Source organism: Elgaria multicarinata, chromosome 3 (genome assembly GCF_023053635.1).
Source record: "Elgaria multicarinata webbii isolate HBS135686 ecotype San Diego chromosome 3, rElgMul1.1.pri, whole genome shotgun sequence".
Taxonomy (NCBI): domain Eukaryota; kingdom Metazoa; phylum Chordata; class Lepidosauria; order Squamata; family Anguidae; genus Elgaria; species Elgaria multicarinata.
Genome location: NC_086173.1, coordinates 86,141,244 through 86,167,312, shown reverse-complemented (window position 1 = coordinate 86,167,312; position 26,069 = coordinate 86,141,244). Strand labels below are relative to the sequence as shown.

The 26,069-nt window shown below is 39.5% G+C and overlaps 2 protein-coding genes across 6 annotated transcripts in view; one reads left to right on the top strand and one right to left on the bottom strand.

Moving 5' to 3' along the window:
* Positions 1-525: 525 nt before the first annotated feature.
* On the bottom strand, positions 526-16,336 carry LOC134394931 (thymosin beta-12-like). Of its 4 annotated transcripts, XM_063120795.1 has the most exons (4): positions 16,244-16,288; positions 16,027-16,099; positions 3,894-4,001; positions 526-872 (listed from the first exon to the last, which is right to left on the bottom strand). In XM_063120795.1, the coding sequence occupies exons 3-4, from the start codon at positions 3,991-3,993 to the stop codon at positions 835-837; spliced, it is 138 nt and encodes a 45-aa protein (XP_062976865.1). In that variant the 5' UTR covers positions 3,994-4,001; positions 16,027-16,099; positions 16,244-16,288; the 3' UTR covers positions 526-834. The 4 variants fall into 4 exon arrangements, with proteins under 4 accessions (XP_062976865.1, XP_062976867.1, XP_062976866.1 ...); XM_063120797.1 differs by lacking the exons at positions 16,027-16,099; positions 16,244-16,288 and adding an exon at positions 16,318-16,336; XM_063120796.1 differs by lacking the exon at positions 16,027-16,099 and having other exon boundaries at positions 16,244-16,303.
* A 23-nt stretch (positions 16,337-16,359) lies between these two features.
* Positions 16,360-26,069, top strand: part of FAM13B (family with sequence similarity 13 member B) — a 64,342-nt gene continuing 54,632 nt past the window's right edge. Inside the window, exon 1 of one of the 2 annotated variants that reach the window (XM_063120792.1) lies at positions 16,360-16,682. The gene's annotated coding sequence lies outside the window, so the exon portion shown is untranslated. The remainder of the gene's footprint in view (positions 16,683-26,069) is intronic. The other variant, XM_063120793.1, reaches the window with a different exon arrangement.

Genomic DNA, 26,069 nt, shown 5'->3' with positions numbered 1-26,069 from the left:
CCACCATTTAGCTTAATTGGTTGATTCCAGATATTAGGGTTTAGGTAAACTAGATGTAAACTAGAGGGACACACTCACATAACGGTTGGTGGCCAGGTTCACATGACTATTCAAAATGTCATGCTCACGCAGAGTGTCTCATTGTGGGTTAAACAACCCTGGGGTGAACTGTGTTGTGTTGTGTGAACTGGCCCAATGTGGGGGCATACAAAACTTTCGCCTTAGGAGAATGACAAGGTAAAGTGATCACAGAGTGGCCATTCCTTCTCCTTATTACAGAAATTAACTAAATCCATTTTCCCTTGAACACTCATTACAGTGATACTTCCCTGTCAATTTCCAAAGGTGAAATATTTTTTGTATGTGAATGTACCATGGGAAGGTCATATTCATATTGAACTGTGATCTGAAAGTTACATCTTATTTCTAAGAACATTTATAGAATACTTTCTGGGTGTGCAACTCTTTTTGTATCAATGTATTTAAATTCTAAATAAGGGTAACACACAAAGAAATGGTTTATTGTGCGGTTCTACATCAGATACCATATGAAAATAATGTTTTCTCTTGACATACAACAAAAATGTACATTTTGGCAAATTGTCACATGTGTATTGGACACAGGATTATAGTCACTTTGGGGAATTACAAAAGATGGATTTGATTGGTTTCAGAGCATTGCTGTAAAATAAAAGACCCCCCGCTGCACCAAGAAAGCAAAACAAAAACAAAAGTGCTATTTAAAAAAAAGGAAGCTAATAAATAACAAAGTTTGAAAACGTAGAACTTAAAATCCCACAGGAGGAGCTGTCAACCATATCTTCTGATCCAACTTCAGGGTGTGTTTTTGCTTTGCTTTTCCTGTTCAATGGCTGCCAAGAAAACCAGAGAAATATCATTTGCCAACATTCGACACTTCTGCTGCATCTTTTATTCTAAGCACACAGCAAATAATAAAGATTTTCTTATCATTATCAATTTGTAAAGAAGAAATGCATCAACATTTTTTTTAAAAAGTATCATATTGCAGTCCCTTCCATTCCCAGAAATAATTTTTCATTGACTACTAAATCACATTACTGCTGGCCCATGGTAGATAGCTCTGGAGCTGACATAGAAAACCTCTGTGAGTTGTGTAGAAGCAGACTCCTCTGTAGTTAGAGAAACAGTGTATGATGTTGGTCTACCACAGAGATGGGGAATGAGTGGCCCTCCAGATGTTGTTGGACTGCAACTCCCACCATCCATCACCATTAGTTACACTAGCTAGGGCTGATGGGAGTTGTAGGTTAAACATCATCCACTGTTTTGCTAACTACACAGGATTCTGCCTCTGGTAAACTTAATTCTAAGGATGACTTTTCCTAGGTTCACAATAGAACAGATGGCACAAGGAACCAGTGTGGAATATTGAATACCATGCTGGATTTAAACTGGGAGACTAAGGCTCAACTCCCTGCTCTGTTTCAAAGCTCTCAGCCTCACCTACCTCATAGGCTTGTTGCAAGGGTAAATGGGGAGCATGTGTCACTTTGAGTTCTTTGGAGGAAAGGCAGGATAAAATGATGATGATGAAGAACGGCGTATCTTCAAGTCCATTTCCTCTAACTGCATTTCTTAATTCTCTCCTTAGGATCTCAGCCTCATTTTTGTTACTAGCCAAGGCAATTGCGTGGTCATTTTATAAATTAAGATGTGCCCAATAATACCAACTGACAGGAAGTGATTCTACAAGAGTAAAGTTCTGGGGGCCTTCAAATGAATCTAGCCCTACCTAGTCGTCAACAGATGGTCTTAGATAGATGCTAACGCAGGAAACCAAAAATACATCGAAAAGCAGTAAATTACACATTTCTTTCTCAGCCACAGGTGAGCATATAAAACAAAGCCATGCACAAATTATATTTGCTTTTGTTTTTTCCCCTTCATGTCTTAATAATTTTATCCATTTAAAAAACCACACAGCATGATAGGTTGCACTAACCAGTATAATTTCCTGGTTTGTTTGTTTTTAAATCAGATCCTGAAAAATAAAGATCTTGAAATCCTGAAGGCAGAAAGGCTTTGTGACATGATGACAGTACAATAAGGCTCACTTACACCTCTCCTTTCAATTGCATATTGTTATTAGAGTACATCCAGTAGAACAGCTGATGAAACCAGCCAATGGTTTTTATAGTCCTTGGCCTAATTCACACATTCAAATTCCTCCAGGTGATCATTTTATGTGGGTGCTCTGGTGTGTGGATAAAGGCTATTGTGAACAAACTGTGAAGCTGACAGCTGTTGTTGTGATTGCAATTGTGCCTTTCCCAACAGCAGTGATCACAGAGAAGACTGTTGGTTTTCCCATGTGTATTGCCAGTTAACCTCAGTCTTTGTCTACATGACTGTGCATATCTCTACTTTATTGCACTGATGAATTTGGTTGTTGGAACTGGCCATCTTTCTCTAGCATATGCCAGTGTTGTCTTGTTGTATGCAAAGGGTAGAGATTCTAGTGCAAGTCTGTTCTTAAGAATTGTAAGAACTTTGCGAAACATAGCATCTCTGAGCACAATGGGTCAGTCTTTATCACAAGTTATCACTTGCCAGGTGTAAAAAAAAATCTCCTGTTGTGAGAGGAGATTAGAATTTCATTTCTATTCTATTCTATTCTATTCTATTCTATTCTATTCTATTCAAAATGTCACGTGCACAGCTTGGAATGCCCAGATTATAACATTCTTGTGGGCTACAGCTGTAGAGTAAAATGAAAGAAAAGTTCCCGTTTTTAGGCTAGTAAAATAGAGATATTTATAATCGAATTTATGCCGCATAGGTTAAATTTTAGAAGCGTTATCCTTTCCAACAAAAACAACAACCTTGCAGCACCTTAAAGACTTGCAGATAGGGTTTGCATGACATGCCACATCTTGTAGTGGCTTATTTAAGCCATGAGAAGCCATGGTACCTGCAGGCACCATCCTGAATACTCAACCCCTGTGTTGTGTGAACCCAGCCAGCATGGTTGATATGAGCACTGGCCATGGGTTGTGTGAGTACTGTTTAACCTCAGCTGGCTGGGTTCACACAACACAATAACCTACAGCTGGGGGTTGAATATTCAGGCTGGTGCCTCCTAGCCATGACAAGCTTTGGTGTGATATGCAACTGGCCCGCCATTGTGACATGTGTTTGTAGGCATCAGCCTACTTTAGTCAGTGCTATAATAGTAGATACAAGACAAACAATCCAGAAGAGGGCAGCACTAAGCATTCTTTAAATGATGAAGGATTTTTATCTTGATGTTAGTAATGGAATATTGTGCATTTATTAAATTTAAAAAAGAACATGGTGACACCTTAAAAACTAGCAGATTTATTTTAGCATAAGCTTTTGCGCACTGTTGTGCTATAACCTTTTATGACACGAGAAATCTGTCACTCCGTAACGTGCCACAACATCCTTTGTGTGTGAGAGCATGTGCTGTAACAGTCTAACCCAGCTAGCATTCTGGCATTTATTAAAGTCGATCTTAGATTAGAAATTAAAGTATACCATCATCAAGCTTCTAGACAGACTGGTAAAATAGATTTTCAAAGTGCAAGTTATATTATCTCCCTTGGCAAAGAGTAAAGTCAAAGAACACAGTTTAAAAGTCACAATATGTAATTTAATTCACCAATATAAATTATAGCTACATACAAATAAATAATAAACCCAAACTAATCATTCATTTAAAAGTGCCATTAAGTTTGCATTCCTATACCCACTCGCTTATTTCTGGGTAGATCTGTATAGGATTGCACTGTAAGAACAGATCCTGGACCACCACGTCTTTGAGTATTTATCCGTTATGCATATTGAGCAAGGTAATAATTGTATCTCCAGGCTGGCTAGGAGTAACTTACTTTCCTTAGTGGGCAATGGATTTTTTTCTCTCGTTTCTGTTTTTTTCAGTTTGGTCTTATCAAATGTTTCAATTTCTGCAAAATCCGGTTTGTCAGACATGATGGATCCTGACAAAGAGAGGAGAAACACACCCTTAGCTTTGTTAGCTAGTGACACATTACAAACCACATTTTTAAATATCTCTGGACCATATTTTTTGGTTGAATCCAAAATAATATAAATGTTTTACAACACAAGAGATCAATTAAAAAAAAAAATTAAACAGCAAGAAAAACAAGGAAAAGGGGGGATATTTATAAATTCAATGTGAAACAAGGAAATGCTTTTTAAAAAAATAAATGAAAAGCAGTGCTAATGCACAGAAATCAGGTTTCTGAGATGGTTAATTATTTTCTAGAATATCCTCTTTAACAATCAACAATCATTTTGCTAGCCTACGCAAAGTGGATTGTTCATAATAAGATCAAAACATCCCAATTGTCTTTAACAAAACAAAATGACAAAATAAATGTCTGGATTAGCTTTTGTGAACAATTGTAGTTAACAATGGAATGACAGATGTGTGGATCGCTTTGTTCCCTCTCACACTCTCTGCTGTTCACCACAAATCATGCAGAAAGGTTCAGATTAGGCAAACATTCCAGCATTTAAACACTTTACCTATTTCATCCTTTCTGTGCTAATTGCTAGAGATTTTCTCCTACAGAAACAGAGGACACAACACATCCTGGTGGGAATGGTGATTCAATCAAGAATGAATTTGAACAAAAGATTACCAATAAAACCTGCCCTTTCATACGTATCATGAAAAGCGATTAGGATTTTATTGCTTATTGCAATATCATGGGAGAAAAGCCACTAAAGCCACATGCTGTTACCTGTCCTGCTTCTCTCTCCTCCGCTGCTTTTTGACCGTCTGAGCCAGCATGGCTTGGAAAAGGTCATACTAATCCCTAATCCCTCCTCCCATCTCAGCCCACCTCAATTAATATTGATAAGCTTGCAGCAAGTGTAGTTCAGCAAATGACAGAATTTCACAAAGCCGGCTGTGTACAGCTAGGGATGGGAATAACCACCATGAAAAAGCAGGAAGGAAAGCAACATTTTATCTTGATTTCACCCCCTTTTACTGAGCCCATAACAGCTAATTGTATAAGCAAAAGTGTTTTTTTTTTGAGGCAGTGAAAGGGCAATACAAAGAGAACCGTTCTCTTCCACTTGTTCATAAGTGGAAGAGAATGGTTCCAATATGATAACTCTCTTCCTATCCGATTTTCTTAGTATATAGGAGACATGGATTGCCTCAGGCGTTGATTCGAATGGGGAGCAGACTGACTAACAGATGGGAAAGCTTCTGTCCCCTTTATGGGGGATGCAGAAATATTTTCACATGCTGAGGTACTGGGAGCTGGAGGAGAGCTCAAGGCGATCAAGACGTGATGAATGTTTGCCTATTTTTCAGGCAAATATTTGCATCTGATTATTGAATGGGCAAATAATAAATTGATGTTATCACATTCAATATTGTTGAAAGAAATTTATCACAAACATGTGTACACTTGAAAATAGCATGGGGGAATCGGAGTGCATAAAGGAAAAATAATAAAAGGGGGGAAATCCAAGATCTAGCAATTGATCATAGTGAAAATGATGGAACATCAATAAGCCTTTATTATGACAGCTTTTTTGCCTGATCATCCAGGCAGTGTGTGTGTGGGGGTGGGGGGAGGGTGTGTCAGTCTTCCCAGACAATTTTAGGCACTCTGCCCCCCTCTATCTTCTGGTTCCAGCCAGGTCCATAGCAACTCTTCTGTAGCCATGCTCACTGGAACTTTGGTTTAATCCAGGTGCGGAGGGCAGTGCCCACCCAAGTGTGTGTGTGTGTGTGTGTGTGTGTGTGTGTGTGTGTGTATTTTCTTACACAAAGGTTTCAGGTTCCTACTCATTATGTGCAGTCTGTACAGTCATTCCTAGGCCTGATAGATGCTCACATTTCATCAGTATTTAATAGACTTGGGATGGATTTAATCATGTGCTTTGCAGAAATGGACTCAGAAGACTTAAATACAAATTTAGGATGGTATGCATGCTAGGTAGGAATAGAAGGCAAATAAAAGTAAAGGATAACCAGTAAAACAGAAATATGAGTGGCAGAGAAAGAAAAGAATTGTCCTCTCTGCTGTAACTTAGAAAGATCTGCAGAGGAAAGTTTAGCAGTTTGTGCAGGAAACAGAAAGTACAATGTTGTTATCCAGTAATGCAGTGCTTTCTAGAAGCCACCTCCTACTGCAAAATGGAAATCCTGAATTGGTAGATAAGTCTCTTGCTACTGGGAGTCTGGTTAGTTAGAGGTTTTCTTCAGTTCACAGTACTACCTCCTCCTGAAATGAGAGTTGCTAACTTTCAGGACCGCCAGTCCTTGGGACTTAGCTCAAAACAAACTTGGGATTCTGTGCCACATAGATAGAATATGTCCATCAATTGTCCCCCACCCCACTACTCTTTGAGCAATGTAGCTGATGTGTTTGTACTATCTTGCCACAATGTGACTGGATTGACAACATGATAACTAATGTTGGTTTATTTGACTTTTGGTTATTTAACCCACCATGGGTTATTGTGTTATGTGGAGGGAGTTTTTTTAACCAACGGTTGGTTATTTGGCCTAAATAACTAGCACAAATAACCAATGTGTGCAGTTGGCTATTTGAACCACCACTGGTTATCGTGTTGCACGGAGGGTACCATTAGTTATTTCCTCAGCCACCCTAGATTATTTCGTCAGCCACAGAGTCGCAAGGTAAGAGCAGTCAAAGTGGTGGCTGTTGCTCTAGTCCAGCCATCAGGATAGATTTTTGGCAGCAATGGCTGATGGGATACTAGTGGGAGGACTGAGGGGAGGATGAGTGAGTCAACTCAGTGTGGACTAATACCCAACTCAATGCTGATCCTAATCCATACCATGCTTGATTATTATGTTGTGTGGGGAGTACCCCCCTAGATAAACAACTGTCAAATTGATTATTACCCCACTGTTGACTATCATGTTGTCTTATTCCTAGCCATTGTCCAACGCCTCTTCCACTCTTGGGCTTTTCTTTCTTTATTTCAAATGATGTGCACCAGAGGTCTATTCTACCTATGTGCTTCTATCGATTCCTATAGAAGCCCAAAGTAATAGTGAGCTTGTGGATGCTAGCTACCAAAAAAAGATCTCTCTGATCCACCTTTCCCTTGCCTGAGACGGACTTCATGTTGATGGGTGCCCAACCCAGAGTAGATTGATTTAAATCGAAGCAACTTAAATCATTTATTTAAGTAACAAGGGAAATACCATTTTAGATTATTGATTTAAATCAAGTTCCCCATTTTGAAATTCATAGACTTCCTGTCTAACAGCTATAACGATTCAGAAACAAAGAGAGAACCATTAATGTCACAATGGCCAGATCTACACCAAGCAGGATATAGCACTATGAAAGCTGTATGTGTCAATGGGTCCCAACAGTTGTCTGCACTTCAGTACTGCTATAAAGCAGTAGTGTGGCTCCTGCCTCTTATATACTGCTTTCATACCACTTTCATAGTGCTATATCCTGCTTGGTGTAGATCTGGACAATCTCTGCTAGTGTAAAAAAACTTATTGTGATGTATTGCCATCCTGCAGTGTTTCATGTGCAACATAGAAAGACGAAGTACAGCAAATGACTACAATAGAACTTTAATAGTTCTTGTAACTGTTTTACAAGTGAACGTCTTATATAAAAACCCACTAAATGTTATCGTTTCTAGGTTGCTATTTTTAGGATTTGTAGGAAACACTGTATGCATGTTAAAATGACCCACCTGTGAGGCCATAATCTGTTTGTTTTTGAATGCATGTATCAGGTTTAGAGTTAATCAGGTAAGCAGGTTTCAGTATATGATATTCATTTGTTCATCATAGACCCTTGGGAGTGGTCATCAGGAGATTTGGGGCAAGGTGTTACCAGTATGCTGACACCCAACTATATTTCTCTGTGACATCTGACTCAGGAGAGGCTGCTTAGATGAACCGGTGCTTAGATGCAGTTATGGCTTGGATGAAAACCAATAAACTGAAGCGGAACCCTGATAAGACAGAGGTACTGTGAGTTGGCAGTTGCCAGGTCTGGGAATTGAGCAGTTTGCCTGTTCCGAATGTGGTTGCACTCCCTCTGAAGGAGCAGGTCCATAGTTTGGGGATGCTCCTGGATCCATTTGTCCCCAGAGGCCCAGGTGACCTTGGGGCCCAAAGCATCATTACCAACTTTGGTTGATATGCCAGTACATCCATTCTTGGATAGGGATAGCCTAGCCATGGTGATCTAATGGTAGCCTCACGATTAGACTACTGCAGTGCACTCTATGTGGAGCTGCCCTGGTGCATGGGCCAGAAGCTTCAGCTAGTGTAGAATGCAGCAGCTAGGCTGTTCACTGGGACACCCAGCTATACTTAATCACATCTGTGTTAAAAGAACTGCACTGGCTGCCTATTAGCTACCAAGTTATGTACAAGGTTATGCTATTGTCATACAAAGCCCTAAACATCTTGGGACCACTGATACCTAGCAAACCCTTTATACATACCAGGCAACCTTTAAGATCATCAGAGGAAGCCTTGTGAGTCATTCCAAAACTAAGCGAATGTCACCATGCAATACCCTGATGGTGGGCTTTCTCAGTAGTGGCACTGACCCTTTGTAAAATACTCCCTCATGCAGTTTGAGAGGAAGAAAATGTGGCATCTTTTAATTGCCTCTACATTTGTTTACCTAGGCTTTCCCTGGGCTTAATTAAATTAATCATGTCACTCCATCTTACTGTTCCTTGTATTTTTTTTATATTGTAATTGAAAGTGTTTTAATGTTATGTTTATAATACTGTATTTTAATGTTTATTATGAACTGATGAGGGATTTTATTATAGTTAGCAGTATTTAAGTGCAACAAATAAATTTTGTGAACCGCCCAGAGAGCTCCGGCTATTGGGCGGTATAGAAATGTAATAAATAAAAAATAAATAAATAAATAAATAAATAGTCTCAGCTCCTCTTCCAGGAGTCTCCTCTGAGGGAGGCTCAGAAGGCAGCAACAAGGGAGAGGGCCTTCTTAGTGGTGGTCCCACAATTATGGAATTATCTCCCCAATGAGGCCCACCTAGTGCCCACATTCTAATTTTTTTGGCAACAGGTTAAGACCTTCCTCTTCCCTCAGGTATTTTGGCAGCATATGAAGAGATTTTAATCAGGTCCTGGATTTTACTTATTGTTCATTGTTTAAAATTGATTTAGATATATGTGTGCCTCTGTATGTACTGTTTATATAATTCTATGTAAATGGTTTTTATATTATATATAATGTATTTTTAAAAACTTTTTAAATCTTTATAAACCTCCCAGAGAGCTTTGGCTATTGGGGCAGTACAGAAATGTAATACCTGAAATGAAATCCCTTTGTTTCACAGCAAAACAGAATTTCCTGTTACATTTGAATAGGAAAAATCTGGTTTACACTTGCCCTCCAAACCAGACAGATGAGAGGGTGGTGTTATTATATTATAAAGTGAGAGGAACATTGTTTATTTGGACTTCCAAGATGCTTTTGACAAAGTCCCTCACCAGAGACTCCTGAGCAGAGACTCCAGTGAAGTGGCCGAGTTTGCCAATAAGACCAATTTATTTAGGGTGGTTAAAACAAAAAAGGGATTTTAAGGAGCTCCAAAAGGATCTCTCTATACTTGGAGAATGGGCATGCAAATGGCAAATGCAATTTAATATAAGCAAGTGTAAAGTGATGCATGTTGGGGCAAATAAATCCCAAATTTAAGTACAACCTGGTTGGCATCTGAGCTAGAGGTGACCAACCAAGAAAGAGATCTTTGGGTTGTGGTGGACAGCTCTATGAAAATGTCAAGCCAGTGTGCAGCTGCTGTAGGGAAAAGACAAACTCCTAGGGGGAAAAAAAGGCAAACTCCATGTTAGGCATAATTAGAAAAGGAATTGCAAATAAAACTGCTAATATCATACTGCCTTTATACAAATCGATGGTGCAATGGCACTTATTCTATGTATAGTTCTGGTCACTATACCTAAAAAAAGATATTGAAGGGATATTGCAAAAAATGGCAACTAAAATGATCAAGGGGCTGGAGCATCTTCCCTATGAGGTAAGGTTACATTAGCTGGGATTGTTTAGCTTGGAAAAAAGGCAAATAAGGGGAGACCTGATAGAGGTACAAAATTATGCATGGGTGTGAGAATGTGGATAGGGGGTCGTCGTTGAGTAGTGGGGCACAACAAACAGGCAACCAGATGTGCAGAGTGAGCCCATGGGTATCAGGGGTGAGGGGGAGAGCATTGTCGACACATTCTGGATGGGTCTCGGGGGTCTTTCAGCACTGAGTGTGTGTGCGAATGTTTATTTACTTTTTAATAACTCATCTTCGCACAGGATTGCAACTCTGCTTTTGCACAAGAATTAAAATAAAATAAAAAATGCGCCGGAACGGCTCTCCTTAAATTGTGGGCAAACTCACTGGCGTGTGTCCCATGAGGGATGATCACTGAAGCAGAAAACTTTGCGATCATCCCCCCCCCCCCCAACCTCCTTGAAAGGGCTCTAGGTGTAGATGAGCCTAAAACCTCTTTATTCCATTAACTCTTTTGTCTGCCTGCTGTTTCTCTGCACCAAATGGCCCCCAAGCTATTTCTCCCTCCACAGAGATCCTAATGCTTGTTTGAAAGGCAATTCCTAGAAATCATAATTCATGTCTTGGTAATCTGAAAATAGATTACTGTAAATTCTCCTTGACCAAACCCCCTCCCCCATTGCCTTCTGTAATTCCACCAATGGATTCCACACTCTATGGTGCCGAAACTGCTGGACTAAATATCAAGGAGAACTAGCACAATTGTTGTTGTTGTTGTCGTTATCATCATCATCATCATCATCATCATCATCATCATCATCATCATTTTAGGCATCCTATTTGCCAGCACAGGTCTGGATAGGAATTTGTGCCAAGACTTTATTTGCTTTTGGCAGCTACAACAAAATAAGGCAAATGTTTACTTACTCAGATAATATATTCCTAACAGAAGATAAGTGAGAGTGGATCTAGAACCCAGCTGAAGTTATTGTAGCTGGTGGTGAAGTCATAGCTCTTTAGGGTGCAATCCTATACACACATACCTGGGATTTACTTCTGAATAAACATATATAAGATTGCATTGTAATTCACAGAATATTTAGTTACTAAAGTCGGTACAAAGTTTGTAGGCATTCTATGACTCTATTACAAGTTTTGCATAGAAACCAAGAATTTGAATAGAACAAGCAATACAGGACAATTGTCTGTATGTGCCAATTTGAAACTTCATTTGAAGTTTCATTTTGATCCATCTGAGTGGGTCAAAAATACTTCTATATTTAAAGAACTAACCCAATTGCACATTATCACCATTTTTCAAGAACAGTCCTGTGGATTTGCCATCTGCAGTGGAAAAAAAATGTGTTGAAGCCTGTTCTATAATCTGTGTTTTTCTTTCTTAACTTTAATTGGGTTTAAAGCCTTATTTGTCATTAATTAAGCAAAATATCAGTTTGATTTTTTTTTAAAAAATCATTAATTTAATTTAGAAGTCAATATTGAGCAAGAAACCAGAGACTGCAAATCTGGAAGGGAGATGTGATTAACTTGGACTGCAAAAATCAACAAAACCCAAATTAAATTGGGAAATTTTAGATGTCTGAAAATATGGCATGACATAGTGACAGATAGTGTGGATTTCATGTATGTTTTTCTAGGTTTGTTCCCTTGCATCCCCACTGAAGAGATCACAGAAATAATCTTTAGCTGGAAAACTTGTGATTCCTGTGAGGTGCTAGACTTATACTGTACAGCTTGTCTAGCTTCCATTTTTAAAAGGGCAACATCCAATTTTGAAGAACTAAGCCTAGCTTGTTTTCTTCTTTATATGGAGTCCATTGCTATTTGCTTAGATCACAAAACCTACCCTCAACTTTTTGTTCTACTACCTGCCCTGTGGAACTTAACATCCCTGTATATTTCTGCCATAAATATGCTAAGAAACAATCCTATACACAGTTACTTGTAAGGAAGTATGTCTCATTGAACTCAGTGGGACTTACTTCTCAGTAGACATGTACAGGGTTGCACAGTTAATCTTTAAGGTACCACAAGACTACTGTTGCTGCAACAGATGAATACAGCCACCTCTCTGAAAGTTTATAACTATTAAGTATCCTGAATTGCTATAATAAAAGGGTCCCCAATCTAAAAGAAATAAAAATCAGGAGCAGCAGGGAGCTGGTGGACACCAAGAAAGTCATCCGAGGGCATAGTGGTGCCCATTGAGAACCACATTGGAAACTAACAATTATTAGTTTCCACCAGCTTCAATTATACACTTCCCTTTTCACAAGCCCTGGCTCTTGCCAACTTTTAAGCTATCAATTTGTTCATGTCCTTGGGTTAGGATTTTACAAAAGGGTCAGGCATTTTTTCCTTTGGTTTCTCTTTGTTTTCAAGCCTGCTTAGAAGTTACATGGCTTGGCTGAAATTGTTGCACCCCGAGATAGCCTGACAACCATATAGCCACACTGAAATTGCCTGAAGTCCATTTCAAAATGGGATAACTCAAGCATGTAAATGCCCTATCTCTTTATACCATCTAGGATAAATTTCGCTTTTTAGCCAGATTTAGAAATACCTTCTTTCTCTTTATGTTCTGAATTCCAAGTGACCTGATTTTTCCAATACCAAATCTATATTTTTATATTGATTTAATATGCCTATAGATTTGAACTTCTACAACAGGGGTGGGCAACTTCTGGTGGTCTTGGGGCCATTTGAGGTTTCCCAGTGGTTTTCCACCAAAAATCACCAGCTCAGCAGTGGCTACACCAGGGGACAGCAAGAGACAGGTATGGCCTGCAGGCCGCATATTGCCCACCCCTTCTCTACCTCTACCTGTGTGCTTATATGCTTCACTGTATTACATGTTACTGGTAAATGGAGGTTTTAGTTTTATATGACAAATTATGGCATCCCCAAACACCTAAAGGGCAGAAAAAAAGTATTATTAAGTACTATGGCCTATTTGATGTGATGACAGTTGATTCCTGCATTGAGCAGGGGGTTGGACTCAATGGCCTTATAGGCCCCTATGATTCTATGAACTATTGCTTTGATGAGTTCAAAAACTAAGTGAACTGGCTTTTAGGATATGAGATCTCTTGTCAAAGTTGACAATCTAGGCTAAACTAAGAGTATAGTCTATACATGTCTAATCAGAAGTTAAGTGAGTGTAAGAGTGCAGTCTAATAGTTCATAGTTTTCTTAGTGTAAAGAAACTTATTATGGAAAGTCCTTCAGGATAAATTATGAAGGTATTTTATTAGCCGCCCAGAAGGCTTTATTTAAATAACAGCTCTGAAAAATCTCCTCCTCCTGAACAGAAAAAAAATGTGTGTTACTAATTTGATCTATTTCAGAGATACGAGTTCTAGAATCAGCTAACCCATGATTTGACTGTGGTTCCTAGGAAAGAACGTGATATAAGTGTTATGTGATTTTTCCCTATGCTTGTTTCATTGAAATAGGTGTCTGACTTATATGATCAGCTTTCTCCTCTGCAGCCATCACTAGTCAAAAGGCTTCATATTTTGAGATTCCCCAAGTCACAGCTGAATTAGAAAAGGATATATCCTGGAGCATTAGTGTTTATGATCACATGGTTAGGCCTTACACAATTATGATCAATCATGTGATAAATCACATGGAAATGTTTTGTGTGAATCAAAGAGAGAAACTGTCAGCTTGCAGGAATAAGTGAAGGGTGAGGTTTTGAAGGGCATGATGAGAACAAGCTGGTCAACAGGCTACTGAAGAAAGGAGGGATTTCAAAATAGGATGTACTTCAGTACTGAGGCTAATATTATTTTGATCTGGTGAGTTCAGTTACAGAACAAAGAACATTACAACCATTCTCTTGATCAATATAGCTGTTAGTGATCTTGTACAACATTGTGTTCAGGTTTCCTTTTTTCCCTTTTCTTTAAATAAACTATATTGTGCTAAGTTTCTTTGTGATAGTGATAGTGATAATACGGATAAATTATTGTATAGGTATTATAGATAATGGGCATAAAAGAGGGATACAATTACATGAATCAGGTTGCTAGAGGGAAAGCAGGGGACAATGTCCTCCAAAGCAAGCACTGAGGTTTTTAGCCGAACAGACAGTCTGGCAGATCAGAGCAACTGCAGTTGAGTCAATAAGCTGATACAAGTGATTTTATAATCACATTAGTGCTGCTTTGAAATAACATACCCACTCAACAGCAAAAGCAATTTCATATTTAAAACTATTGAGGTATATTTTCTATTTCTAAGAGTTAAAAACCTGTTATATTAGATTTAAGAAGAATTTTTTATACACTCAAAAATAAAATAAGACTCATCCATCAAAAGTCTATATTCATATGGAGGATAAAACGTCTCAGTACCTCCTAGATACAACTGAATTCCTGACACGCCTGGGTTTATCATTAGCTTGCTTCAGAAGATTTGTGTGTGGAGATTAGGAAAACAGAAGATCATCTTCCAAGAAAGGATCTCATTCCTTCTTGTGTCTTTTGTTCTGTTTTGTTGCCAGCAAAAATATCTGAACTTGGGAACAGAAACAGGTTCCCAGACAAGAAGACAATGAATCATGGGTGTGTAGAACAGGCAGCATGTGGGTCATGTTGCTCCACGTTGCTGACCTTTGTCCTTCAGTTCCTGTTCTTGCCACTACCAATCTGGATTTGCTTGAGTTAAAACTGTAGAGCCTTTGTCTTGAGGCGGAAGCCCTAGTGCAGATGGCTGCTTGTCTCTGGCAGTCATCCTTAAGTCAAATCAAAGTCCACCACACCCTCAGTCCATCCAGCCTGGCATAGCTGAAGCATACTAGATTCATGCCCTGAAGGAATGATGGAGAGAGCACCACCATAAGTTTTATTTTAGCAGCCCAATGGCTGAAGTACCTATCTCCATTTGAAAGGAAGAGAGGCAGTCAGAATTTCTTCTTAAAGTTTAAACAATGGAGGAAAGGATATGTTATTGAGTTGTTACATCTATCTATCTGTCATCAAGAATAATAAAGCTTTGAGTTCCACGTACACTTCCTAGGAATAAGCACCACTGAACACAGTAGGGCATTTTTTTTTAGTAAATAAGCATAGTATTGAACCTCAAGTGTGCTTTATGGAAATGTTCATCTATGTTTTGGTGCAACTACTTTTGACTATAGGATTTTGGGGGGATATATTTATAAGGCATACAAAAGTAACATTGCACCTTTTACAAAATTTGTTTACTAAATCTAAGTAAAAACAAACATGCTAAATCAGATCCAAGTTGATTTAGAACAATGGAAATTTTTTATTCATTTTTTTTCTGAGAACTGACATAATTGTTCACCATATCCTCTCTAGGACCGCTAGATCAAAATCTGAAGAACAGGGAACATAGAAAGCTTCCCAATACCAAGTCAGACTATCGATTGATCTAGTGCAGTTATTGTCTATTGTGGCAGCAGCTGTCCAAGGATTCAGACAGGGGTCTTTTCCCGTCCTAGCAGAAAATGCCAGGGATTGAATCCTTGACCTTTGCATGCAAAGTAAAAGTGTTCTACTGCTGAACCACACCCCTTCTCAAAAGTGAGAGTTTCTCACAAAGATTTTAAGGATTAGAAGGCCTAATCAAAATGGCAGAACGAAAGATGCATCCAACCTTTTCTTGCAAAGAAACATCAATATTTTTTAAAGAGACATTGCACATTCTTCCTGTATGTAAGCCAACACTTGCACAACATGCATTGATCATGCTTGCAATTACTGTGATCAGAAGTTTGATTTTATATCCACTCTCCACATCTTTTAGGACAAAGTGGGGAATCTAACCCCCATTGACAGCTATAAATATTGAACCGCAGAAGGGTAATTATTCTGGTTTAATTATGACAGCGTATAAGGGCATGAACAGATATGTAGTGAAATCTTATTTTTCCTTTCGGAAGTATGTGCTTTTAGTAGCTGAATAACTTACATAAACTCAACAGGTGGTGCTTTCTTCATCATGTCAGCAAAAGCTGCACCTGTTGAATTTCTGTCTGCCAATCCTGAAGGGAGATTGGGGGACATACACAACACCGGTTAATTCTCTGCTGCTTCACAGTAATCACCTCTACCCACACGCTTCGCCTTATCCTCCCTCTGTCTTTCCCTGTCCCTCCCTTGATCTTCCTTCAGCCAACCACACCCACCTATCGTTGGTTCTTCTCATACGCTCCCTTAGAGACAGCTTCGCTTCTTTATGATCCCCGCCTCTGTCGTATACATCACTTCCTGCCGGGAAGGAGGGGCGATGCGAGGCGCGCACGTTACTCCTGTCAGTCAGGCGCGCGTCACTTCCTTTCCGATACTGCCGCTTTTTGCTACTACGGTTGAAGAGTCCGTCAACGGAGAAGCTCGCGCTACGGAGAGTGAGGACCTCTGTCGCGCGCGCCGGAGATTGTGTATTTATCTGGCCTCGAGGGGCGGGGCCGGCACGGCAGCTTCACACTTGTTATCGTCGGCTGTCCCCGCGGGAGGACCAGCCCTGAAGAGCCGAGCGAGGCCCAGCCAAGCCGGGCCCTCGAACGGAAAGAATCGGAGGAACCTGCTGCTGAAACTGAGGGCCGAGGATAGAGTCACCCGGCAACGGTGGGGGACTGCCACCGCGCATGCGCGTCAGGGCTGTGGCCGAGGGAGGGGGGTTTAAGGATGAGAGCAGAATGTGTGTGTGTGGGGGGGAGAGGGCGGTGGGAGAAGCTTCCATTTGGGCGGCGGATGAGGAGCGCGCGAGGCGGAGGATAGGGAGGGAGGGAGGGAGGGCGGTGGGCTGGGGAAACGTTCGTCTGCAGGTACTCCTGCATTGGAGGTAGATCGGAAGGTGACCGGTCTTAGCGAAGGCAGATGAACGCGAGGGTTAGAATAACAGGAGTGGGGGTTGTGCCTTGAGGGTCGCCCTTGGGATTAGGGAGTCGAGAAAGCGGGCGTGGATCTTTTCTGTGAAAGCGTGGTAAGAAGACTGCTTGGTCGAAGTATAGCTATGTGTAACTTTTATGGTGCGAGTGATGGTGTACCGCTTTAAAGGGGCAACGGGCCACAATAAACTTGGCTAATGGTGCTTGTTGCCGTGGACACGGGGACGTGCTGCTGAAGCATCAGAAACATTCAGGGAAATTTGTGAATAAATTAACCACCACTATTTTGAGATGTGTAGTTCCTGGCATTGCTTTGATGTGCTTGCTGACATCTCTAATACTGGAAACAGGACAGAGGCTAAAGCTCTGTTAATCCCCCTCTTTTTCTTTCTGGAACTAGATGCTGGGGTTGGAAGGATCAAAACTCCCATGTAGTCAAGCATCCAGCCCCAAGGCAACTCATCAGACTCTTACAGATGAGCCTATGTAATTCAGATCTGGTGTCATAAACAGAGAGCAGGTGCAGCGCAGAAAGGTTCCCTCAGATCAAAATAGTCACATGTTACAAATGAAGGTGCCCTGTCTCCTGGGTTACCTGTCAATCAGACCTACTGGAAAACTTCCTAATCCACAAATATCAGGATTAGTTAGGTCAATTGTTTTCAGACCATTTCTTTTGAAGCTTATTTGGAGTTTCCCAATGAGACCATTAATGGCATAAAACTTTCTCCACGTTATTGGCTTTTGTCTGCAAGGAAGTATAATGTTTTGGGTGGTCAGTTTGAATGAGACCATAACCCAGCGAGCTTGGACTTTTCCTCTAAAACACATGCCAGAAGGCTTGCAGTGCTCAGAGGTTCTACAGCAGGTGTATGATGAGTTCTTTGGCAATTGGTGTGGAATTTGTTCTCTGAGCATTGAAAGTTTGAACCAACTGAGACCCTTTTTATGGGCAAAATCCAGCCACCGGGATATTCCTCTCTTATTGTCAATATTACTACCAGCTGTCACACTTTTCTTGGTGGAAGAGTAGGGTACAAGTGTATTTGGAGTTTTCAGTTTATCTTTTTCCACCCCCTGTTAAATTAGAATGTTAGAGTAAGTGATAGTATGGTATTGTGATAGTATTCATACTTTGCTATGGGTACTATAAGAGTTACAAGCAGCATAGATGACATGACTCAGGAAGGCCTGTTCAAATCAGGGTTCCATGTTCCCAGACCATGTTTCAGGAGGCCCTGAGCAAAATGCCTTCTGTCCCTTCAGGTGCTGCGCAGATCAGCCATACTGTATCAGACCAAAGGCCTATTTAGCCCAGCATTCTGTTCACACAGTGGCCAACCAGCTGCCTGTGGAAAGCCCATGAGTAGGAGATGAGTGTGAAGGCACCCTCCTGATCATGTGCCCCAGCAACAAGCATACAACCTCTGAATCTGGAGATAATGTATACCCATTATGACTAGTAGCCATTGTTGATGACCTTCTCCATGAATTCATCTAATCCCCCTTTAAAGCCATCCAACTTGGCAGCCATCACTATAGCTAATTCCATACTTTTGGTATGTGCTTTTTGAAGTAATACTTTTATCTGTACAGAATCTTGCACTGTTCAGCTTCCTGGGATGATCCTGGGTTCTAGTTTGAGTTTTTCTCCCTACCCACTTGCTCCCCATGATGCATAATTTTATACACCTCTATCAGGTTTTCTCATATTTGCCTTTTTTCTAAGCTAAGCAATCCCAGACAACTTTTCTTCATTGGAAAGTTGTTCCAGGCATGGTGCTCTGTCAGTCCTGCAGTGAGAAGAGAAGCACTGGGTGAGGTGGTTATAGCAACTACCTTCATCTACATTTCCCCAGAATGTTTCTTGGCCCCAGTGACATGTAGAAGTATTGATGATAATGTAGGTTGCAGCAGCTTTTCAGACTAAAGAATAAAATGATGCAAATCTCATTAATGGTGGGCCTCCCAATGCTCATGGGTCCCAACTCTCGTACTCTTACCGGACATATCCCCAGATGCATGTAAATGTGTGTTTAAAAATGGAGGAGTGCCATTTGCACTTGAAATCTTTCTGCAAGAAGCTGCAGCAATTGTGTCCACTACATCGTGTGGAGCTGCCCGTAGTTAGTTGCATAAAATTCCAGCCAGAGAGTTTCATAGCTAAATAGGTATTTGAACTTGGGTTCATCATCTAAGTTCAACTAGTACATTGTTATTTTATTAATGCTAATTAATAATGTGACTATTTAACATATTTATTTATTTTATTTATTTATTACATTTATACACCGCCCCATAGCCGAAGCTCTCTGGGCAGTTTACAACAGTTAAAAGCAGTGAACACTAAAAACAAATATAAAAATTTAAAAACATCAAAAGCATAAAAAAAACATGTTAAACTGAAAGGTTTTTGTTTATTGAATTTATACTGTTGTGGCCATGGTTTAACATTGTCACTTACATTGGCCCTGTTCAGACAACATGCTAAACCATGCTGCTTAACCACAAAATTGGCCCTGTTCAGACAACATGCTAAACCATGCTGCTTAACCACAAAATGGTTAATGGAATGCATTGCATTCCATTAACCATTTTGTGGTTAAGCAGGGTGGTTTAGCATGTTGTCTGAACCAGGCCATTGTGTCTTTTTAAAAATAGCTGGGTTTAAAATGAAATCTGAATTTAATACAAACATACTTTAAACATGTAATATGGAAACTGCTAGAAAAGTAGTACTATGATGGCATAGTTTGGGATGCAAGAAAGAGGCTATAAAGGCCAGATAGCACAGAATTTGTTGGTGCAGTCAGACAGTGGGCAGAAGATTTAATACTTTCTAAAGTTTCTCTTGGCTTGCTCTTAAAAGGGGTGTTTGCGTTAACAAAATCTAAATTCAAGCAAGTGCTTCATACTGAACTGGTTGTCAGAGACACATTCTACAAAATCTGCCATAAAAGCAGTGAATTTCTCAGTTTTTCAAATGGACTTTAATGTTTTAAACCATGTGAAATACAAATCAATATGATACAAAACCTAAAACAATGACAGGAGTAATGACAAAAATGTATAAAATAGGAAACCTCACTACACCTAATGGTAAGTATAAACATAACATAACTTTAATATTCATTATGTTTGTCGTATAGCACACACTGGTAGAACAGTGAAGATTAAGGTGGCAATTGTATAGCAATCCACTGATGGGGCTCACTTCCAAGTAGATATGTATAGAATTTTATTGTAAAATTGGTAGAAGTTGTGATGAAGCTTGAAGTATCAAGTAATAACTTACATGTGTTTTATGTTGGCATGAGTCAGCCTGGGGATTCTGGTGGTGTACCACCCATCCCACTGCCCAGCAATCTCACTGCCTGAGCTGACAGAGGTGGTCACAGGCTTGGTCTTGCAGGCCTGTAGGTGATGGTCCTTGGGATCTCAACATTCATGCTGGGGGTCTTGGGTCTGGGGCAGCTCAGGACTTCATAGCTGCTATGATAGCCATGGGGCTGTCCCAATCTGTCATTGGCCCAAAACATGTAGTAGGATACACTCTAGATTTGGATTTCTGTACAGGGCAGGAGGATAGCAGTCTAAGGGTGGGTTATATTACATGGTCCTAGTCAAGCCATTAGACTAACAGTGACTGTCTCCCTCTGCAAAGGTGGGGGATGTACTAAGATAGTCTGCTTCCAGAGGTTGATGGATTCCAGAGGGCTCTAAGAGATTTTCCAGGCTGTATGAATGGTGCTCCTATTAAGCTCTGGTTAATTTGTGGAATACAGAGATGAGTAAGGCAGTTGTCATGATTGCTTCTGAGCGATTTCTGCTTCGCAGAGCCTATTTGGCTGCTTGGTATACACCTGAGTTGAGGACAGTGAAGCAAGCTGGGAGACATCTGTTATGCAAATAGAGGAAAACATTGAGCGAATGGTGGAGAAGAAGCCAATTTTCTTCACCTTTGCATCCTTTCAAAATTGTCTAGTGGAGCCTATCTGAGTGGTTGATGGCCTTTTGAAATCTGGCACAGTGGGAACCTCAGTGGCACGCTGTGACAAGTTTCCTAGACATTTTGAGGGCAAAATTGCTTGTATGTATCATGACTGAGATTCTGAGGTTGTGACAGTTCAGTCTTGGGAGTATCCAAAACACTGTCCTGTATTGTTGGATGAATTTTAGTTTGTGGGTCTTGTGGATGTGGACAAGGTGCTTGATAAGATTTGGCCAACCATGTGTTTGCTTGATTATTCTCTTTTGTGGTTAATCACATCTGGCAAGGAGGGGACAGCTGTCTGGGCCTAGGAGTAGTTCTCCTCTCTTAGAGAAGGAGTGATCCCAGCTGCCTTAAAGGACCACTCCATCAATGGACCTAGAAGTAGAGATGTAACATTTCCAGAAATTTTGAAGCCATAAAAAAAAAAAAATTCTGGGTTTTTTTTGGAGGGGGATGGGGGGGGAAACAGATTTTTTTTTTAACAGATTGAAAGTCACTTTTTTACTTTAGGAACATAAAATGTAATTATGTATAAATTGGTTTGGCATAAAATTATCACATTTAGTACATTAAAAGTACAGTGTATTCAAACAATTATTACAAATTGAATTTACTTTTTTCATTTTTCATTTTTTTGTAACAAATGGAGCTACAAGTTCCTGAACTGCAAGGAACACCAGAACTGTAAGGAACCACTTTGGTTTTGCCAGTTTATGAAGAGCAGGCAATTTTTAAAAAACAACAACAACACACACAGAAGAAACCATCAGCATTAGTAACAGAAAATTATTTGTCTTAAACATTTCATTCATCATGCTAAAACAAATCATCCCATAATCCATTTTTCTTTATTTATTTTTTCAATTTTTCGGAAAAAACAAAAAAGGCTTCAGGAAAAAACATGTTATTTTTCCAGGGGTTTTCTGGGCCTTCAGTCTCTACCCAGAAGATCTTAGTAATTATAAGCCAGTTGAAAAATGTTCCCTTCTTGGGCAAGGTGCTCAGGCTTATGGTGGCTGACCAAGTCCAGGCTCTCTTGGATGAGACTGATTTTCTGAAACCATTTCAATTGGGGTGCAGGCATGGTTGCGGCATGAAAGCAGCCTTGATCGCCCTGTAGGGATGACCTCTGTTGGGAGGCTCTAATTTTGTTGATTCTTCTAGATCTCTCAGCAGCTTTTGAGACCATCAACCATGATCTTCTGGAGTGTCTGCCTGAGTTAGCTTTGGTGGGACCACTTTGCAGTGGTTAAGCTCTTACTTGGATGGGTGTTTTCAGAATGGGGTGCCTGAGGGATTTTTTTGCTTCAAGGTTCCATGTTGTCCCCTGTGCTGTTTAACACCTACATGAAACTGCTGAGTGAGGTCATTTGGGGGGAAAGGTTGGATTGTGTTATCAGTATGCAGATGACACAGGGCTCTGTTTCTCCTTCTCTTCAGAGCCAGGTGAGGCTGTGGGGGTAATGGACTGGTGTTTGGCTGCAGTAATGGACTGGATGATTTATTGAAGCACAATCCAGACAAGGCAGAGGCACTGTTCCTCAGACTGGATGAGTGGGATTCATGCTCTAGAGGGGGTTACACTTCCCTTGAAAGATCAGCTACACAGCTTGGAGGTGCTCTTGGATCCATCACTGTCATTGCAGGCTCATGTGGCCTTTATGGTCTGAACCACCTTTTACCAGCTTTGGTTGGTATCCCAGCTATGACTATCTGGAGGTGAATAACCTAGTTGTAGTCATTCATGTCTGGTAATCTCCTGTTTGGATTATTGTAATGTGTTGTATGTGGGGTTGCCTTTGAAGATAGTCTGGAAAATGTAAAATATAGCTGTGAAAAGTCTAACTCGGATCAGATGCTATGATCCTGCACTAGGATCAGATGCTTTGATCCTGCACTATCTCTCAATTTGTTTCTAGGCCCAATTCAGAGTACAAGTTTTGACTTCTAAAACTCTACGCAGCTTGGTACTTGATGGAGGGCTTCTTCTCATATATACTTGGTCATACTATAAGGTCATCCACAAAAGCCCTTCTTCAAGTGCCTCCTCATTCTGATACTTGATGGCTGGCAAAAAGAGAGCCTTTTTTGGGTGTGCCCCCCCCCAACACTGGAATGCTTTCTGAAGGGACGCTTCACTGGTGCCTACACTGCTCTATTTCCATCACTAGGCTAAGATGTTCCTCTTCTCCAGGACTTTTTTTTTAAGCAAAGACTTTTAAAGTCTTTTAAAATACTTTAGTTTGTTTGCGTCTTATTAACCTATTCCCTGCAATGTGATATTGCATTTTATGCTGTGTTGGCGTATCGATGTTACATGGTTGATTTTATTTGCATTTTTATCATTATTGGAAAATGCCTAGAGATTTTTTTTATGAATTCTTTCATAAATTCAATAAATACATTAATGAGTCACATAAGAAACTTAATAAATACATAAATGAGTTAGATACTGTTTAGATACTGTTTTGAGTCTGTATCATAAGCTATTTTGTGGTAGTTGTTCAGCCAAAGTAGAGACTACAGTGTCTCATAATACACAAAAATGAGGAAGAAAACTGCTTTGTGTGTGTGTTTTTAAAGCCAGGTCGCAAATATGATTAAGAATAGCAAGAGTGGCATTACTATCTTTATATGGAGATGTAAAGTGTACCAAAGAAACTAAAGAATTGATAACAAACTTGCTGACTGCTGCAAGATTAATTGTATCAAGGAACTGGAAGATTCAAGGAGATTATTCTATTGAAGAATGGTATAAAGAAGTGTGGGATATTGCTATTAATGATAAATTGACATGTAATATTAAAGTAAGAAGAGGTATAGCAAAAACGAATGAATTTGAGGGGATTTGGAGACAGTTCCTGGTATATGTGTTATCTAAAGGAAGTGGGAAACCGCCTCCAGAAGAGGTTTTAAGGTTTTGGAATCAGGAATGATCCCGAAGGGCAGGGGGAGCACTATGTTTTCTTTTTTGATTATGTCTATGGATAAAAATATATGTCAAATAATCAAATAATTTGTTATGTATTATGACTAGTTTATGTATGTGATGTTATGTTGCTGTATTTTATTTAGTGTTTAATAAAATTATATTAAAAAAAAAGAATAGCAAGGCACATAGCACGTTGGATCTGGACATAGTCATACTTAAAGTAGACCCATTGAAATAATGGGACTTCCATTAAGTGCCATTGGTTTCAGTGGGTCTACTCAAAGTATGACTAAGTCTGGATCCAACCCACTGTGTTTTTCTATTTTAAAAGTTACTTGGAGTTTTGCAAATTGTGCTTTCTAGGTTGATAGTCTACAAACGTATTGTCAGACTTAACGTTATGTTACAGTGGCATTCCAATGCACTTTAAGTTGCTATTCCAACTTTTCTGCCTAACACACAGTACTAAATTCATATGATGGTAGTGCATGTGCTGTGACTGAGTTTCATATCTAGCACAAAAGGTCTACAGTTACTTGATGAAGTGGTTGTGAGGCATTATGACACAAGATAGTGAACACTTGAACATTGTCATTTGGGTAGAGGAGATGAGAAATAACAAAGCTCACAATTAAAGAGCATGCTAACAGGTTTTTTTTATACAACGGTACTCTTCTACAGGAATCTTGAGGCTGGATGGGAAGCTTCTAAAATGTTGTTTGTTTGTGGAAATAGAATGTATGGGAGTCTGGTGCAGGAAAGGGTGGATTTATGAGGGATTAAGTCTATTGAAATTATAAGTAGCAACTTCCCAGTAGTGGTTGGATGAGGCAAGGAACTAGCTACTTTATCATTTATCCTCATAGATCTGTTCTTCTTCTAAGGCACATTAGAAAATTGTAATGGAAAATCGTGGTCTCTTCCATCAGTACCGTTATGGAAAAGGAAACTATAAAGTAAAAGTTAACTACTTGGTATCATATAATCCCTCCACATAAACCAAGGTTTTGAACACTTCCCCCTGCCCTCCCGAACTAATTCCTACTGTGTTTTGTGGGCTTCTACATATGAGGACATAGGATTGCAGCCTAAAAGTACTAGTTTTTAAAACTGGTCTCTGGGCAGAATAGAATCGGTTTCCATTGTAGTACATTTTGTTGAATTGTTAGTAATGAAGCTAATAGTCAAGTGTTGGTGTATCCCTATCCTTTGTTCTATTGTTAAATAAGCTTTTTGAAAATGGAAAGTCAACTCATTCATTGAATAGTACATAAGTCTTAGGTCATGGCATAAATCAAGATCCCTAAAACGTCCTTTCTCTGTAATAAAATCACCCTTAATACTTCAAGTCATCATCTCATAAAATGCAAATCTGGGATAATTTAATGTAGAACAGGACTCTATGTGTCTGGTTTAAATGCATGTGGGGTAAAATGTAGGCTAGGAATGATAGTCAAAAAAGCAAGACTTACAGGTTTATTCCTTACATGAATTTTAAACATTTGAATTGCTGGCACAGTAAGCTGATTGTGACATAGATGATTCTTTAAAAAGCACTATGAAACAGAATTAAGTTATCCAAATTCTGTAAATGGGCAATATTCTCATTGTTTTTATTGTAGGGTTTTGTGATAGTGAAATAAGAAGTTACAGTATTTTACTGAATATTAAAGGTAGACATGTTGTGTGTTTAATTTAGATTATAATGTGGAAATATTTTTAGAATTTCGTGTTAGAAGAAGCTTTACTGTGTAAGATTTTAGAAACCTGTTTATTTTTATTTTGCTTTTTGGCCAAAGGCCTTTTTCATCGAGCATAAATCTATATTCATTTTGCAAGGTACTGTTCTTTAATACAGTTTTTTGGTGTATTGTAATTGCCACTAGGCAGTTAGATTTTTCACTTTTGAATAGATTTATATTTTTGAGACTGACTCTTCAGTGATCAGTTGATGTTTCAGTGGATGTGGTTGACTTGGGTTTTAAAGAAGAGCTTCTACAGTTACTGAAAGTAGAACAGGCCTACACAAAATGGCAAACCATTGCAATAGTTTTTCATACACCAAGTGCTTGAGCTATACTTATACGGGCTTTATAGGAATGAAGTTTATAGTTCTGATGTCACAAATCTCCCTATGTGGCCCTGTGGCCTGCAGGGGGAGCTCTTAAATATAAGAAAAGTTGAGGCTATTATTTTGA